This window comes from Nelumbo lutea, chromosome 5, assembly GCF_056320005.1.
Source record: "Nelumbo lutea isolate HS-2025 chromosome 5, American lotus-T2T, whole genome shotgun sequence".
Taxonomy (NCBI): Eukaryota; Viridiplantae; Streptophyta; class Magnoliopsida; order Proteales; family Nelumbonaceae; genus Nelumbo; species Nelumbo lutea.
In genome coordinates, this window is record NC_142688.1 from 4,967,559 (window position 1) to 4,985,561 (window position 18,003).

General features: G+C 36.6%; 3 protein-coding genes across 9 annotated transcripts; 1 reads left to right on the forward strand and 2 right to left on the reverse strand.

Moving 5' to 3' along the window:
* Positions 1–729: 729 nt before the first annotated feature.
* Positions 730–3,513, reverse strand: LOC148849967 (putative aquaporin NIP5-1). Of its 4 annotated transcripts, none has more exons than XM_088947052.1 (5): positions 3,380–3,513; positions 2,834–3,054; positions 2,171–2,590; positions 2,015–2,076; positions 730–1,247 (listed from the first exon to the last, which is right to left on the reverse strand). In XM_088947052.1, exons 2-5 carry the CDS (start codon positions 3,047–3,049, stop codon positions 1,052–1,054), a joined length of 894 nt encoding a protein of 297 aa, XP_088803178.1. In that variant the 5' UTR covers positions 3,050–3,054; positions 3,380–3,513; the 3' UTR covers positions 730–1,051. The 4 variants fall into 4 exon arrangements, with proteins under 4 accessions (XP_088803178.1, XP_088803177.1, XP_088803180.1 ...); XM_088947051.1 differs by having other exon boundaries at positions 3,210–3,451; XM_088947054.1 differs by lacking the exon at positions 3,380–3,513 and having other exon boundaries at positions 739–1,247; positions 2,171–2,541; positions 2,834–3,053.
* Positions 3,514–6,030: 2,517 nt separating this feature from the next.
* LOC148849968 (protein HIGH ARSENIC CONTENT 1, mitochondrial-like) lies at positions 6,031–8,979 on the forward strand. 2 transcript variants are annotated; one of them, XM_088946888.1, is made up of 6 exons: positions 6,031–6,144; positions 6,241–6,324; positions 6,891–6,964; positions 7,203–7,273; positions 7,537–7,590; positions 8,599–8,979. In XM_088946888.1, exons 1-6 carry the CDS (start codon positions 6,128–6,130, stop codon positions 8,713–8,715), a joined length of 417 nt encoding a protein of 138 aa, XP_088803014.1. In that variant the 5' UTR covers positions 6,031–6,127; the 3' UTR covers positions 8,716–8,979. The 2 variants fall into 2 exon arrangements, with proteins under 2 accessions (XP_088803014.1, XP_088803015.1); XM_088946889.1 differs by having other exon boundaries at positions 6,039–6,144; positions 6,244–6,324.
* Positions 8,980–10,252: 1,273 nt separating this feature from the next.
* LOC148849969 (thiosulfate sulfurtransferase 18-like) lies at positions 10,253–12,099 on the reverse strand. 3 transcript variants are annotated; one of them, XM_088946612.1, is made up of 6 exons: positions 11,637–12,099; positions 11,404–11,484; positions 11,171–11,250; positions 10,991–11,061; positions 10,719–10,772; positions 10,253–10,599 (listed from the first exon to the last, which is right to left on the reverse strand). In XM_088946612.1, exons 1-6 carry the CDS (start codon positions 11,651–11,653, stop codon positions 10,504–10,506), a joined length of 399 nt encoding a protein of 132 aa, XP_088802738.1. In that variant the 5' UTR covers positions 11,654–12,099; the 3' UTR covers positions 10,253–10,503. The 3 variants fall into 3 exon arrangements, with proteins under 3 accessions (XP_088802738.1, XP_088802739.1, XP_088802737.1); XM_088946613.1 differs by having other exon boundaries at positions 11,404–11,481; positions 11,637–12,059; XM_088946611.1 differs by lacking the exon at positions 11,637–12,099 and having other exon boundaries at positions 11,404–11,588.
* Positions 12,100–18,003: the final 5,904 nt, after the last annotated feature.

An 18,003-nucleotide genomic window follows, 5' to 3' on the forward strand; every position in this document is an offset into this window, starting at 1 on the left:
AACATAAGCGAAACCAAACACATATACAATATGCTCAACACAGTGTTATTGTATAGATACTTTGAATACTTAGGATTTTACCAAAGTAGTTTTTTTTTTCTTAAATCCAAACACTAGAAGAACAAAACCATAAAAGTCAAACTCTTTAATTCAAGGATATGGACCAACAGCATTTTAAGAGCTAGGCATTCTTGTTTGGTTTCTTACACTTACACTTGTATGCATTAGTGAAGAGTGACCAGTAGTGCTATGCATAAACTTTAGAAGAAATAAATAATTATCAAGTATAGAGTAAATGGGCAAGTGGGTAAAAATAAAACATGCTATGTTTTATACATTTATTTGTTACTTGTATGCTTATTTATTTATTTATTTAATATGTCTATACATATAAAATAAGGCATTCTTTTTTTTTTCTTAAATTTTTTGTTTTACCTTGTTTACCTTATATAAGCCTCCATATTCAGCATTAACATACCAAATAGTTGAAGCCCACTCTTTGAATATATTTTGAGGCCAAAGGCCCAAAGGCATAAGCCTCAAACAACTAAATACCTAAGCCTTGCTGATAGGGTCAATGACTTTTGAGGCCACCTCTTTTTTTCCTAACCTGGGTGAGAGCATTTTAAAACAATGATTAAAACTAGTTTCATTGAAAAGTTGCGTTGTAAACTTAATTAAAGCATATTCTAGCTTTTTGGGTTTTTTTGCCAAACATAATTTTATAGGTTTTTTCTTTTTTTTTTGTATGTACCTTTGCAGCACTTAATCACTATCATATACCCAAACATGTCGAAGTGTTACAAACACGCTATATATGTTACTATTACACTGTTTGTCTTCCTGCCTCTCTAGTCTCTACGAAAAGAAAATGATCAAAAAGGAAAAGAGAAAGCATTAAACAGAACTCCTAGAGCTAATTAACTTTAACCTTATCCTCGTAACTGCATTCTTACAATAAATAACAAAGAATATATTCTTTCGGCCTTTCCAGTTAACCTTGTTGTCCTACCAGTGGGCCAGTGGCCACCCACTTCTTGGTCCTAGACTCCTAGTGCGGGAGACTTATAGTCAGGCGATTAGGGTCGGCTTCGTCCTCGCTGAGCTTAATAGCGCCGTACACACCTGCTCCTACGAGGGCCCCCAGTACCGGGGCCACAAAATAAATCCAAATTGACCGGTAGTTTTGGGCTGCAATGGCCGGGCCAAGCGACCGAACCGGATTCATTGAAGCACCAGTTGATGGCCTGTTAAATATTTATATTTTCATGCATCTTGATTAGCATAGAATTATATATATACATAATAAGCTGGATTAACATGCCATCGTAGTCATATCATATGCATCCAGCCTAATATCCTTTCCCATTCAAAGAGGACGTATTCTCAGCAAGTGTATATAATACTACAAACACTACTTCCTTTTCGAATTCCTTTTTTCTTTGTTTGTTTCTGCATCTTCTTTCGTATTTGGGCAGGGAATTCACACAATCGTATAAAAAATATATACGGGCTAGAAAAGTTTCTTATCCCAAATGCCTTGCTCCCATTTCTTTAATAAGCATTCTCTTTGTTTTTTTACTAATTTAATAGAATACCGTATATAAAATTAATTTCAATGTGAGAAAGAGATTGCTTAAGAAGCAGGAAAACTGCTTTTATGTTTTATCATCACAAAGACCACGCAATTGCAATTCCTCAAAAGAAAAAAATGTAACTGAACACTGAAAACTTTTCTTTACAGAAAACAATTAAAAAACTCATAGTAATAGTAATTAATCCTTATTAGCAATAAGCCAATAACATAAGATGACACATATATGTATAATATGTGGAATACTGTTAGGGACATTGATTTTTTGGAATTTGAGAGGGTAAAAGTCTTCAAGAAACTCATGTTATTTTTTCAGATTTGTGTGGAGATTAATTAGGAAAAATTTATTTTCATGTATGCAGCATTAATAATAGTAAGTAGTAAGCCGGCAAATAGAATGTTAAGCGTACAAGTACTAACCCGGCAACTAGAATGTTAAGCAACACTGCTCCTCCTATTGCAATTCCTGCCAATTCTCCCACCTGAGATGGCGCCAGAGAGAGTTGATGCATTAATTAATTAATTAATGGGTTTTGGATTCAAAGACTGTAAGGAATTATTTAATGGATTAATTACCGCTCGAGTGTCGGTAGCTACAGAAGTTATGACGAACATGAGAGTAAAGGTAATAATGAACTCAAGAAAAAAGGCATGTGTTTGGGCTATAGAAGGGGCGGTGACCGCGGCGGAGATGAAAGGGTGGAAGGCGGCCTTGAGAGTGAAGGAGGCGCAGATGGAGGCTAATATCTGTGCGATGAGGTAAGGCGGGACGTGGAGCCAAGGGAAGTGACGAAACGTAGCAAATGCTAGAGTCACAGCCGGGTTAAGGTGAGCCCCTGAGATGTGTCCAATCGACAGCACCACGATCATCACGGCTAGCCCCGAGCAAGCTGCATTTCCAATCAGCGTCTCTGCTCCATTATACTTTTGGTTCATGACGGGTCCTCCTGCGGCCGCAAATATCAAGATAAATGTCCCCACGAACTCGGCTCCCACCTTTATATATATGGTCGAATCACCTACTCACGTATTAGCAAACTAAACCTCGAGCCCGCAAATATCAAAGTCAAACCTAGCTAGCTCTTTGTATTTTCCTCTGTTACAAATTTACAACTTCAGAGCTTAAGTCTTCACCTCCAAAATGGGATGAGCTTACTGCTTACCCAGTTTCAGTAGGCGATCGATCGATGGCAGATAAAGCTAGCCAGGTACAGGTACAATATGAGTAGGGAAGTATACCTTCTTGGCCAGAGAAGCTTTGGGAAGTGGAAAGTCGGTCAGAGCAGCTTGAGACTGGACCCAAGCTGAGATGTTCATGGGGAGAGGGAAGCATTTCCGTCGTCGTGACATCGATTTCCTCCTCTCATACGAGTCGACTCGAAGCGATGAAAACAGTTGCGGCGCCCCAGATGTCTCCGGCAAAACTTCCTGCTTCTCGCTTCCGGCTTCTAGCATTAATCCTTTTTCATGAAGAAAAAAGTGAAAACGGAAAATCATGAGTACTCCTGAATCCACATAATCTCCATTCTTATTATTATTATCATTTACGTAAGTGAGAACTGAGAAGTGAGAACGGAAGCCGGATATCTGTGGTTGTCGAAATTAAGGGGCGTACCGTTAAAACTTAAAACTTGAGAGTTTCAACTTTCAATGGCACTTATCCCAAAGACTTTTCCCACATAGATCCCGACATCGAGTACCCCCTGAACTGAACATGAATGAATTCGTTGTGTGCTGAACACTGAAGGTCAAAGCTAGAGCTATAAGATTTATGAACAACACTACCTCACTGCAGGAGTCCTCAAACAAATGATGATGGGGTTTTCCACATTCCAGGCAGGAAGGCAATCTGGTGATAGCGTCTTTGTCCATAATACATTATATACTTGGTTGTCATCGCCCAACAAACAAGAACCGATATCGATGGAGTGCATAGAATTCAGTTAGACGGTTGCCAACTCGATAACGTGACATGCTACACACGCATAACTGACGAACGGGGAAAAGTTGACTGGTTCAGTATTTTAGGTAGGTATGATGTCTTATTACCTATGTTCCTAAATCCTAAGAAATTGAACAGCCAAGGAAAATGTCTTATTTATTTTTTTATCAGTATTTGAATGATTGATAAAGAAAATTAAATAATATATAAAAAATATTTATATTTTTTAAATATTATTTAACGGCTGATTAATGACAAATATTGAATTAATACATTTTGAAGCTCCAATATTAAACTATCGCATCACAAATTTTCCCAGCCTTAATTCAAGACATCATATAATAAAAAATCCAAAACCGGGAGCTGAGAATCCTGTTTTGAAGAAATATTCAAAGTAAACAGAGTTGTGTGAGAATATTTTAAAGAATGTACAATCCGTATACGTAGGCTCCAATTCATGGGCCTCATGGCAAATATATATTATCTTTTGCGGAAATGCCACATAAGGTAATATGGTCACTGGCGAAGACTCAAGTCTCGAAAAAAACATTCTCTCCCCAATTAGTTTGTAGCTCCACCAAATGGGTGTAAATTCTTGGAACTCGGGACGTATTGATTAATTTGCTTTCTTTCTTCTTCTTCTTCAAGATCTTGAAGAAAAATGCATTCCATAGTTACAATAATCATTATTATCTTTTTCGCTTGGTAGCTGTCATTAATAATATTATTGCATTTGGTATCGATGATTTTAGAATTAATCAACCCAACTTAAGACGTATTGGTTAACTTGCTTCTGACGACTCTCTTAATTATAATCTTAATTAATCGTATTTGACATTCTTGTAGCCTTGGTTGTATTTTATTTTCAAGCTTTTCCTTACGTAAGATTCTTTAGCAGCGAAGAAGTTTTAACCTAAGGAACGCTAGCAGGCAACGCTCCGTGCATCGCTCCCGACTTCTACAATGACCCTTCTAAATGTAACATTACCCTGTCAACCCTTGTTTTCTACAGTCTCTCTTATACTAACGAGGAATTCAGTTCTATAAATTCCTGGCACCCCTGTTTAACTCTTCTCTCTCTCTCTCTGTTTGACAGGGTCAAGGTCCAATGTAAAGGTGTTGTCACTGTTCTTTTTTTTTTCAAAGCTTCAAGCTGGAAGCCTATACCAATAATTCATTCAGGAAAGTCAGAAGTCAACATTTGGAGTTCAAATTAAAATTTGTTCATTTCTTTGTTTATTAATTTCTATTCATTTATACTCAGTCGTGGTACTTGCAAATTTCGTTTAAAAGTAATGGATCAATGCATATGCCAGTTAGGCCCAAATCAAGTTAATCTAGAACCATCTATGAAGTTCTTTTTTTTCCTTAAAACAAAAAACCAATATTCAGATAACCGGATCTGGCATCAGCCCAAGAAATAGAGAGATTCATGGGTTAGAGGTTCAACCATCGTCAAAAATATAATTTGAGCTTTTAATATTAAAAATTAAGATTTGAGGCCAAGGCCAAAAAAAGGGATTTGTCAAAAATTGTCGGATAAGGCTTGAAAATACATAAATCTCGAAAGGTTACTAAAAAAAAGATCATCCCAGTTGAATAACCAAGCACAAAGGGTCTTCGGAGGTTTGCATTTACATTTAAAAAATAAATAAAAACCAAGATTGAGTCACTAGTTTTTCGGTTGGATTTGCCAGTAGGTGGTTTTGGGGGCATGGGGCATGACCAAGCCGGCCAGGGGCCCGGGTCACAATTCAACCGATCTGACCGGCTGGTCTAATCCAATTTTTTAAATATTGCAACTAACAACTTCCACAACAAGAAAAACAATTATCAATTAGAAAATTGATTGTGCAGGCTGGGAGGTATGAGATCATGCACCCCATGGTCCAATTACATGCATGACATTCCACGACATGCTGAATAGACTAAATATGGTTATTCATAATAAAAATATTAAAATGACTCGGATATACTAAAGGATATTCTGTTAATTAACCATATCCATTGGCTGGCTATTCAAAGATTCTTTTTAATGATCAAAGATCAAGATAATGTTTTAGATACAAAATTACAAATACATCACACAGATGAAACTCCATCATGGATCAAAATAGTTCATTATTGCAATTATCTCAAGGAATAATTAAAACAAAGTCCCCATCAGTATAGGGACAATAGCTATGGTTCAACAAGTTGGCACAATTATGTATTTGGACATCATTTGTTCTTTCATTAATTTCATTGGGACCCTCAAACATTTCTTTACTATTGGGTCCACAGCCCAATAGCATTTGACTCTGAAACCAAGAACACATGACAGCGGAGCTTAGTGTCAGATCAAGTTTAAGCTTAAGCCTTGGCCATTGACTTAACCTATAAAGATTAAAGAGAAGAGGGGTCGAGCCAGTCAAGACTAAGGAATCGTTGACTTTGTTCTGTATTTCAATTTAGAAGCCAATCAGCCACTTGTATATATAAATTATGTCATTGGCGTGTAGAAGCTAATTAAGTAGAAGAAGCTTTTAAGGCGACAGGGCGAAACCAAGGCGAGTGAGACAGAACACACAGAAGCTTTTCAAAATCCATCCATGGCTTCCCCTAAAAGGTGAGGAAAATTTTCTTCTCTGCTCGTTATTTTCTCATTATAATCCAATAGTATCCCCAACTTATAGCTTTTTTCTACGTCGTCTGTGCGTTGCAGCAGCTCTGAGAACGTTGTAGTGACTGTCAATGTCCATGCTGCTAAAGATCTTTTAAGCTCAGGCTATCGTTATCTGGATGTAAGGTACGACCTATCTTGATGATGAGATTGCTTTTTCTTTTCTCTAATTACATGGGTATCAATTGGACTGGATTTGATTCAATCCAATCCAGTCCAACGTGAGTCCATTACAAATGGACTTGTTCCAATTTAGTCCAATGAATATTTTAGGCCATTTTAAATTCATCCAATTCAATGTTTGAATTGTCCAATCTGTTCAATTTCTTGTCAATTTAGATTGGTTCCAACTCAAACCTGGTCCATTGACACCTATATTCTTATCTTTTATCAATGGATTGGATGTTAAACCATAAATTTATTATGGACAGGCCAGGTCCAGCCCATTATGTCTTATTGGTCCATCCAGTCTATCCAAATTCAATATATCTTGTTAGTCCGTCTAATCTATCTAAATTGATTTTTATTTGGAGGAATCCAACCCAAAACCGGCCCATTAACACCCATAATTACATGCCTTTTCCCCTCTTGACATAAATACATAATATAGACTCTTCTTCTTTAATAAGCTTGTTTTGATTGTCTATGAATCCTCTTTTTTTTTTGCTGTGTTTTTCTGTAATATGTTATAGGACGAGTGAAGAATTCAACAAAAGCCACATCGAGAATGCGTTGAACGTTCCATTCATGTTTATCACACCGCAAGGTAGGTTTGGATCGGAAGCCCATAATTATATACGGGCCCACCTAGAACTATCTTGGGTGTACCCAGTTCATTGCCAGAAGAATCAGGACTGTTTAGTCTAGATTAGATGTCCACATTATTAGGTCTCTGGCCCATCAAGAATTTGGCCCAAAATCTGGTCAGCCCTCTCTTCTTTTTTTATAGTTTTTTTTTTTTTTCTTTCTTTATTTCATATAGTTTTGTTGTTTGTGATCTGCAGGTAAGGTAGTAAACCCCGAGTTCATCGAGCAGGTCACTGCAGTTTGTAGTAAAGATGATCAAATAGTGGTGGTAATTAATTTTTCTTTGCCTTCTTTAGATGAAAAAAGTGTAGAGGGGTATCAGTTCAACGGGGGGACCCACACGTCGGTATTAAAGAAGATCCAAATCCGACGGGCATGCTGCATGTCTATGGGGTATCCATTGGATCTTGAGAACAAAAATATTTGACTATGGCCCTTCAAAATAACCCTCTTCCCAGGGGCCCCACTACATAGTACATATACACTGAAAAAAGAGAATCTAATGCTGTGGATTGAAATTTATTTGTGAAGGGTTGCAATAGTGGAGGCAGATCGCTCCGTGCTTGTGTTGAACTTCTTAACGCTGTAAGTTGTATTTCCACTTCATTCATCCTATCTTTACATCAAAATGCTCGAATATTTCAGTGGTATCACCTTAGGCCTTAGCATTATCCCACTTGAGAGTAGGGGATGACACTAATTAATGCGATTATGTTGGTCGGTCTTCTAGTATTTTTGGTTAATTTTGATTTATAATTTTTTCAATTCAATTAAGCTATGTTGGTTTGGGTTTAACTTTTTGTAAACCAACTAAAATCAGCCCAATCATATATATATTTTATATTTTAAATTAAATTTTTTAATATAGAAAAATCAGAAATTTTTTCTTAACCTAAATTATTTTATATTGTAAACTTAATCTTCTTAGTTTAAGTTTTAAGAATATTGATATAATTTTTTTAATTTTTAAACTTAATTTATAAGTTTAAATCATTTAAGTCGACCAACCAAAACCAAAACAATCCGATTTAGTTGATTTTCATTAATAATCGGTCGATTTCAGATAACCAATTCCCCAATTTGACTAGATCAGTTCGATTGACCAATCAACCTGTAACTAAACTGAACCAACCCGTAAACACCTGATTTAAGAGTTCACAACTCAGAACACAACTACGAGTATGTAAAGAAAAAAAGAGGTATTACATATGGGTTATGCAACACAACTACGAGTAGGTGCCAATTTAAGTAAAGCAGTTGCAAAAAATAGGTATTACATATGGGTTATGGGTATAGCTGGAGCTGACTTGGATTCTAATCTATCGCTTGGTACAGTAATACTTAAAAGCTTATTTATTTGTCCAATTGTTCTCCAAGGCAGAAATTGTCAAATGATTTCCTTTTCAAAGTTTAAACATTAATATCTTGAACAAGAAGTTTTCTGATTCCTTTTTATTTTCCCTCGTTGTCTAGTGTTTGGGTCATATATATTTATAATTATTATAGTTCTCTTCATCAACAAGGATTTGTATGAGAAAATTTGTCCAATTAATTTGTAATGGAACCGAACCAACTTGGCTTGTTCCATTGAAGGGATTCAAGCATGTCAAAAACATGGGAGGAGGCTATTCAGAATGGGTAGACAGTGGATTTGCAGAAGGGGACAAACCCGCGGCTGAGTTGAAAACTTCTTGCAAGTTCCGTCCATAAAAGCTTAAGCTCTTTGTATGATATATAAATACCAATGGAGCGCTTGAAATCTGGGAGGAAGTGATCCCTCATGACCCACCCTACTTTTTACTGTTATTTCTCTGTAGGCTTATCTCTTTGTTTGCAACACAAATTTGAACCTGATGCAAGTTTTGCATCTGCTTTTTTTTATAATTTGTAATGATGATGTGCACTCTTATCTGATACAAAATTTATGTTTTTTGTTCTCATTTACAATCATTGACAGATCAAATTTTGTATCAAGACCACTGCAAAATTTGCATCAACTACCCCTCTATACGATGAGGACAACATTATCTCACCTCTTATTATATTTCTCACAAACAACACAAAGGGAAATATGAGAAAAAAATAAACCAAAATTTACACGTAAGTTATTTGTACTTCCATGCGTTTGTGCTAATGCAAATAATGAAAGTTGCACCGCAACCAATCTGAACCTTTGTATTTAGTTACAGATTGCAATGCCATTTTATTTGCATTAATATAAATGCATGGGAGTGCAAATGAAAAAAATACAAATTCTTATTTAATTTTATTTTGCGTTTTATTTTATTTTGTTGCATGTCTTAATTTACTTTATTTTTACTGTAATCAAATAAAATAAGCTAAAATTTGAAACAAAAAATAGGCCAAGATTTACATTCAAATCACTTATATTATTATAGTTTTGCATCAGTGCATATTTATTTGCATTGCAACCAAATGCAGCCCACAGTCATGGAATACAAATAGGATTAAGCGTGCTACATATACTACAAGTAAATTGTTTCTTATTTGTTTAAGGCTAAGTTTGAAAGTACTTAAAAATAAGCACTTACTGAAGACACCAATGATTGATTATTTGGATTTGAAAAATAAATAATCACTTGATTATTATTTGAAAATCCCAAATAAGTGAAGGGAATCTATTGGGGATACATGAAGGGGATGGGCTGTAGGGCACCTGTGAGGCCTAGGAGCCCATCCATCCGAACTCATTTTTAAATGTTTATTTCCTTTCTGACCTATCTTGACCCACCACATCATCTTAAAAATATCCCTACCTAAAATAAGTGATTTTTCAAGAATCATTCATGAGCACTTATTGGGATGATCACTTATTCAACAAGCACTTACGATTCAAATAAGTGCTCCCAAACCCTGCCGAAATTCATTAAAACATTAGCCAAAATAGGTCCAACAGAACTAAGATACTTGTTCCGACGCAAACGGGGCTAGAGAAACCAGTAAATTTTGCAAAGAATTTCCGCTTTAAGATGGCATTGATTAATGAACCGATTGGCAATTTTACTCTGTAGGCTGTAGCTTTAGGGCCCAAACTTAGCAGATCATGAGACTCGTTTGAGGTAATAGGCAATTGCATGGAATTATATGCATTCTTCAGTTTCTCTCCAAATCCACCATAATCCCACAACCCAAAATCTCTTGCAATCATCTAAAATCCTCTCCAAATACCCAACTCCAGTATCACTTTCTAATTAGCAATTACAAGCTGTAATTTAATTAGAGAGAATTTGCCAGAATCAGATACATTATTATTCTCTTCTTTGTTTGTACTTTGTAGAGGAATAGAAATCAAAGAGAGTCCTAATCCCATTTCCACAACCTGGAGAGAAACCTTCCTTTTTATTGGATCTGTTTCTGCTAATTCGATGTTTGGATGTTACACACAAACTTGCACCAGCAGCAACCCGATACAGAAGATGACAAGACTATAAATATCAAACTGGCAAACGAAAGCATCGCCACCTTCCTCAAGTCATATCACAGCTCAGTCTCGGCTGCCGGTTTTTTCACGGCAAACCCTTTCTCAGCCCAGTCTGCATATCCACCTCCCATGTTGCTCACATGCTTGAAATCCTGTCATTCCCCAAACAGGCAAATCAGAATAGAACTCCCTCCCCCACAAATCAACAGAATACAAACGAAGAACCCATTTGGTAAGAAAGGATACAATAATCACAGAGACGCAAACTTACAGCCTTGAGAAGTTCAGTGGACGCATGCAGTGACCTCACCCCACTTTGACAGCCCTTCACAATTTTGATCAAATGATACCCTCAGATCTATTAAATTTTTTCTTTAATAATAGATTAAGACAAGAGAAGTACTACTTATAAATTGGTAGGATATTATAATTTATATTGCCAAGATTTTTTTTCATATGTTTTCATATAGAATTAATTCTCACATCAATTTTCTTTCCTTGTCAACAACCCAAGAAAGTATGATCAGAATGGTCGATTATTACCACAACGAGATAATCATCCTTGCTGCAAGCCGCTTGAACTTGCTCTAGAAAATGAGGGTTTTTCACCCTACCTGAAATTATTCATCAAGAACAAGAAAAAGAAAACCAGTTTCAGAGAAAGTGAAAGTAAAGGGGAGCAAGAAAGAGAAATTACAAGTATGAACCATGAGAACAAAGCACCTTCAGGGGTGAATAACATGTAAGGAATGTTCAAAACATTCTCCACTTCGACATGGCCCTTGTTGAACTCTTCTGTTGTCCTGTGCATACAACCAATGGAGCTCTAAGAATTGGAGAAAAAAGAAAAAAAAAAAAGCAGAAAGATCCGAATACAGAGAAAACTCATAATGAAAAATAAAAATCAAAATCAAGCATACGACCCAAGAACGGAGGCCGGTGTAAAATTGGCCAACCTGACATCTAGATAACGGTGGCCGGAACGGAGGACATCCTTGGCAGCGTGAACATCGACCGTCACGACATCGGCAGAGCTGCTGCAAGAGAAGAGGAGGATCACAGAAAAGAATACGACCCAAGAAAAGCCCATTCTTTTCAATTATATATATCTAATTGCACGGTTTGATCGGAAGTCGGAAGAAATTATTTAAGCGCAAAGAAGAAAGACAAAACTAAAGCTAAAATTCACCTTTTCTGAGAGTCCATGAAGAAGAGTAGTCGGTGTTTATGTATGTCGGAAAAAAGTTGGTAAGAGAGTGAGAGAAGACGAAATCTTCCTGCTTCACCGACAGAAACACAAAAAGGTGGGCTGATGCAGCTGTTTATTCTATCCGCATTCAGTCCTCTGCTCTTACATCCCTTTTACCTCTTCTCTAATTTATATACGTTCATCTTCTCTTGCTTCCAGTTCCAGGTCTTTGCTTTTTTAATTAAGTCAAGCTGTTTTCTCTTTTTCCTCCTTTTTTTTGAGGTCAAAGTCAAGCTGAATGGTGTATGCACCAAAACGAGGAACTGTGACAAAATTCTGTTTACATTAGAACATTTACTGTGTTGTGGTCGAACCGCGTGGAATCCTGCACTGCTTCATCTTGGTGCACTTGGGAATTGGGATAATGTCCCTTTGGGCTTTGGCCTCACAGTTTATACTGCACATTTGTAAATAACGAATGAGGATCACTAATAAATGAAAGAACAGGAGAAAAGTGCAGAGATTTTGTGACGGTTAGGACACGCCATGTGGTCCATAGAAATTTTATAGTAAACCCAACGGCAACGACAAACGCTTAATCCATGGAGAATCAAACGAGCCTTTAAGGCTCCAGCAATAGCAATGTAAAAGTAGATGCCGCTCCACGCGTAGTCCACTAAACTTTTCTTTTTTATTTTTTCATGATAACTTGATATACGTCACATCTCACGCAAACAAGCTAACATGACAAATTTATTTAAATAAAAAAGAGAGGAAAAAAAAGAATAAATTACAAGGACCCTAAGACTCCAAATGAATGGAATCGAATTTAGTAAGAAGTTTATCCGATTTGATTCAGTAAAATTTTAGAGAGATTTGAATTCGATATGAATCTGCGGGATTTTACAAATCATGATTCGAATCCAATCCGTTCTATCTTAATAATGGATATCTTACTCAAATCCAATTCGAACTAATAAGTATCCTTGTTGAGAAACTTTTAATATCTTAAGCAAAAACTTTATGTAGTTGAAACCTACACAAATCCATTTGTTTTGGATAAAAAGAGATGTGTTTGCTTTCAGTGTAAATACAGATCCGTGTAAAATTTTACTCCTAGTCCGTATTTTTATGCGTTTGTTTTCAGCTTTCCGTCGGTTGAGTTTCCCATCAAAGTTACCAAATTATGGTCGATTGTTGGTTGTAGCGGCAATGGTAGTGGCTAAGCGATAGGGATAGCGGCGGATTGCTGGGAAATGAAAAATGAAAGAGAAACAATTATTGAGATAGAACGGAATGAAAATGGAAGAGAAATATTTGATTGGACTAGGGTTTTGGCATTTGCTTTTGGGTTAGATTGCTATAGGAGATGAGGAATAGAAGGGGGTGCAGGGTGTTTACTTGCGGTGGTAATGATAATGGAAGGGGAACAGCCGAATGGGTGAATTGAAATGAGTCAAGGTTTACGAAGCCAATTTATAATTTGGCATAATACATATATAAAATTACAATAAAATAAAAAAAAACTTTGTTTGTTTTCTTTTTCTTGCAGAATAGGGGTCAGGAATCGGAATCGGAATTATTCCAACTGTTTGGTTAGATGGAATTCGGAATCCTATTCCCATTCTTATTAGAATGGCAATCCCCCATTTGAGGGAATGGCCATTCCTGCCTCTCCATTGGGAATGAAATCCCATTTCTGCTGATTTTAATTCTCATTTCCTCTCGTGTCTGAACTATGGTTTTCAAATTTGGATCGGACCGGAAAAATCGGGAACCGATCACCTGACCAGTTATGTTTTTTCCCAAAACTGTTTTTTCCCCCAAAATCGTTGATTTTGGTTAGCAAACCGCTGAACTAGTCGGTTAACCGTTCAAAGGGTTTTGACCTTTTTCAAATTTTTTATTTTTTTTAATTTTTTTTGTCAGAACAAGCTAGTTGTTTGGGTCGAACGGTCGAACCATTCAAACCGGTAACCTGACCCCTGGCCGGTTCGGTCACTGGTTCGGTTTTAAAAACCATGGTCTGAAACAAACAGGCCATGGAAATGGACCATTCCGATTCTAATTCCAGAAGATTTTGATTTTGATTCTGATTCTTATTCCGACTACAAATCAAACGAACCCTTGAAAGATTGAATTCATATTCAACACGATTTGTTAGGACCAATGGGAGTATCCGAATTTGGCTCTTGTTGGATTAAAATCGTATTCCAATTACCCCCTGTAGTATGGGGTTAGTGACAAAGACCCTTCTAAGCTTTTACTTTGTGACAAATACCCCTTTTGGCCTTTGATGGAATGCATCAAATTATCAATACCCACATGAATTTTGTTTATTTTCTTTTTCTTGCCCTTTTCTCTTAAACCTTAATTGACCCCAAAATACCTCTATTTTTCTCTAAATGAAACAATCTAATCATTTTGCTGACATAGAAAACAATTTTCTTTAAATTTTTGTTTCATTTTACTAGCATGAATGTCTATGTTCATCTTAAAATACAAAAATCATCCATTCCTTTCTCCAATAAACCAAGAAAAACCACATGATAACTTAAATTTATAGCTATCAAAAAGAAACCTCTACCATTTTATTTAAATATGGAATTCAGCCAAAAATTTGTAAGTTTATTAGAGCAATTAAGAAAACTTCAATCAAAGTTCAAAATTTTGTCATGTATCAAAGTGTATCGGCTTATACATATCGTATCAAGACCCCTCTAATACGCCACTAACAAGGTGTTTCAGGGTCCCACCAACTTCAGGGGAAAGACGGGGCCTTAAACCAACCCCCTAAACAAGTTTCGAAGAAAAAAACTAAAAAAAATGAAGAGTGAGCCAAGATACAGCCCAATACGCCCTTATCTGTGTAACGGGTTGTATCGATATTTTGAACCTCGACTTCAATATTATATTTAAAAAAAGTAATCGATTCATATATTGTTCAAATAAATAAGAAAAGAGTGGTTTGGAACTTCAAAAAATTTTAAACAACTGAATTAGAATCTTTTTCAAAATTAAGTGATGAAACTCCAACAAAGAGAATATTTCTCACAACGTGAAAACTAAAAATTCAGGAGGTCCTTGTTTGCAAATAAAAGTTAAAGGGAGTCTGTTGTCAGTGAGTGCATAGTACAGGGGCGATTTTATAATTTACAATAACATGGATTGGAAACTGACCAAATAGCACGGGGCTACAGTACCACGCACACGTGGAGAGATGTTTCAACTAAAAAGTAAAAACCACTGGGGGCTTAAAAAAAAAAAAAACTAAACTAAAAACAACTGGATTTGCAGTTTAAGTTTGGTTTCTTCACCTTGTTTGTATTTTGTAATCCCCGTAGCATCGGAAAAGCATTCAACATGGTGTATTGGTGCTTTGCAGTTGGCATAAAGCCCGTGGAATTAACCATTGCCAATGGGACTCCCAAAGTCCTTATCGGATGCGGACTTTACATATTAAATGTTCAAGTTTGATCAATGAAGAAATTCAGTTATGTCGGGAGGCTTTTTTACCAAATTGCCCTTTGTTTTCCCCTCTCGGTAACTCTCTCCCTCTTTCACCATTTCTGCAACAAGCTCGTTTTCTTTTCTCATTATCCTACAACAAGTTCTCACTGCTGCCTACAACAAGTTCTCACTGCTGTTGAAATAATTCAATCAAATAAAATTAAAAATTTATTTAACAATGAATAGATTCATCATACAGCACTAAGCTTTACTCACATTAATTGGATTTGGAAACTTCACACTTGTTCCCAATAGTTCTGGAGAGCGAACAGAGCCAGCCTTATGATTTATGGTTGTACAAGAGATATAACTTAATACACTGAGAAGTGAGAGCTTCTGATTATGTAAAAGAGCATATTTTTTATATTGGAATCATCAATCAACAATGCTGAAACTTGTATAGGGCTTAAAATGGTGTCAGAATTTGACTAGAACTGGGTGGGACTCATCAAACAATCTCAAGATGAGCTTTCTGATTCCGATTCTGGTCACAATAACTAAATGAACGCATCAATCACACACAATGTTAATTTTGACACCTGTTGCCTTTAACTTCAACAATATACATAGCATTGAATAGAACAAACTGAAGTTGGGGCAAGGCTTAGATGATGATGATGTTTACATAGTTATACTATATATTGCAATAAGATGCCTTTCCCATACATTTTCCAAATTGATAAAGTTAGATTGATAATTTCATCGCTGATTTTTTTTTTCATTTATGTATGTAACATAAATATAATTCTATAATTCTCCAAAAGCACCATTTCTATCTCCACACAACATTTTTTAAAGCAAAAGATTGAAAAAGAAGGAAGAAATTGGACCAATACAAACCCAACTCAATAATTATGGTCATTGTTGGGGGATCAACAATTCAGATTGGATTAGAACTAACCTCAACCAGACATAACCCAGCCCAACTTGCAGCCCTAGTACTTGCCATAGTGAAATGTAGTAACATATGAAGTTGCTATCACTTCGTCCAGCAATCAGGTCCTTCAGGATCTTCTTCGACCTTTACAAATAAATATTTCACTGAAAATAAACCAGTAATAAATAACCAAAAAACAGTAATGAAGCAAAGACTAACCAAACTTGTGAATTTTAAGAACATGCAGAGGAATTCTTTTCCTCATTTTCCCTTGTAGATTTTCTTTTTCAAACGAAAATTCCCCAATGTAGGAATAACCTGCAGCTACCAACTATGCCCTTTACAGACAGTAGCTGTGGAATGTCAAGCTCCAACTGGAGGACATCCCTCAAGGCTGCAAGCTGCAGCCTCCTTGCTTAATATAATGTCTAACAGCCCAAGGCTTTTGCCTATTGTAGCAGTAGCTTATACGTTAACGTTGCCAGACCTTGGAAACATGCATTTCCAAGGTCAAAGTTGAAGCATTCCCAATTTCTTCTTTGTTGGTAATGTTGGCACACCAACTGGACGATCCAGGTCAGTGGTGGCATCAAATAGACGTTGACAAACCACTTGTAAAACCAAGGTCTTGGGCACACTCACCCCACCAGATGACCCAAACGATAGCTACATCTCAACAAGCTCTAGAAGAGCAACTTGAACAGTGGAGTTTATACAGAAAAGAACAGAGGGTGCCTGTTCTAAAAACAATGTTATCTCAAGGAAAATCAGCAAAGATTTTTATTCCATCTAAATGTAAACTGGTAAGGAACTTCCAAAAACAGAGGGTGCCTGGCATTTTGAGAGTATTGACATTGTGCAACTATGCAATATAGAGCATTACAGAAACCTAGAGCAACTTCCCCAAAAAAAAAAGTCTGCAGTATTAGCCATGGCATTCAAGGAGGATTTACATTGTGCAACTGTGCAATCCTACTCAGAGGTCGAACTGCAGCATGGCATTTTAAGAGGATTGACATTGTGCAATTATGCAAGACAGTATAATAGAAATCTAGAGCAACTTTAAAAAAATACAGTTTGCAATATTAGACATGGCATTCAAAGAAGATTTGCATTGTGCAACTGTGGCATGGCATTTCAAGAATATTGACATTATGGTGACCATCCATGGATTAGCGGCAAATAGCTGGGAAACTGAAATTAGAGTAAGGACTACAAGAGCATCCCCGTGGAAATCTATCCAAGCCATCCTTCCTTTTTTCTTGCCTTGGATCAGGTATGATTTGCATTCTGTAATCTGTATTAAATTTTGAGAACAAGTGTGGGTGGGAAATTTTCCTTTGAGCGATCAGTTCCCTTCTGTGTTTGCATTCTCTTTATAAAAATGAACCTATTTCTACCTTCTTGGTTCCTTCCAACTCTGGGTTTGGGTTCAGTTGGGATTTGGGATTGAGAAGGGCAAACTCGATGGGGTGTTTTTGGACACCTCTCAAGCTGATTAAAGAATTTGGGCTCCCACTCCTCATGGCTTGTTTACTTGCTCATCCTTCTTCAACTCCCTAACCCAACCGACAGCTAGTGAGGATCTATCTTTTCCTGTTAAAGAGGTGTGAAATAAACCTATTCCACCAAAGATTGGATGTTTTTGTTAGGAAGCATATTTGGAAAAAATCAACACCTGTGACATGCTTCAAAGAAAAAGGCCAAGAACTGTTTGTCTCTTTATTGGCGCTTTCTTTGTAAGGTTGATGGTGAGAATTGCTACCACTTATTGATCTCTTGCTCTTTTGTTAAAGGTTTATGGGAATAGTTTTCTTCTTTGTTTGGATGCAGGTGGGCCCCGCCACCAGATGTTAAAAGTTTGTTTGCTCTGTCCTTCCTCAGATTGCCAAAGAAAAAGGGAAGAATAATGTGATATTGTGTAAGGGCTGCCGTTATACGGACCATCTGGGAATAAAGAAATTCCAAATTATTCTCAGG

Bases quoted from the DNA above. Each gene is read 5' to 3' on its own strand.
- LOC148849967 (XM_088947052.1), bottom strand. From the start codon at position 3,049: ATGCTAGAAGCCGGAAGCGAGAAGCAGGAAGTTTTGCCGGAGACATCT. The intron at 2,077-2,170 runs GTAATTAATCCA...GCGCCATCTCAG, and splicing joins TAGCTACCGACACTCGAGCG to GTGGGAGAATTGGCAGGAAT. The intron at 1,248-2,014 runs GTTAGTACTTGT...AATATTTAACAG, and splicing joins CTTAACATTCTAGTTGCCGG to GCCATCAACTGGTGCTTCAA.
- LOC148849968 (XM_088946888.1), top strand. The intron at 7,274-7,536 runs GTAATTAATTTT...TTATTTGTGAAG, and splicing joins AAGATGATCAAATAGTGGTG to GGTTGCAATAGTGGAGGCAG. The intron at 7,591-8,598 runs GTAAGTTGTATT...GTTCCATTGAAG, and splicing joins GTGTTGAACTTCTTAACGCT to GGATTCAAGCATGTCAAAAA.
- LOC148849969 (XM_088946611.1), bottom strand. From the start codon at position 11,537: ATGGGCTTTTCTTGGGTCGTATTCTTTTCTGTGATCCTCCTCTTCTCT. The intron at 11,062-11,170 runs GTGCTTTGTTCT...GAATAATTTCAG, and splicing joins CATGTTATTCACCCCTGAAG to GTAGGGTGAAAAACCCTCAT. The intron at 10,773-10,990 runs GTAATAATCGAC...AAAATTGTGAAG, and splicing joins AGGATGATTATCTCGTTGTG to GGCTGTCAAAGTGGGGTGAG.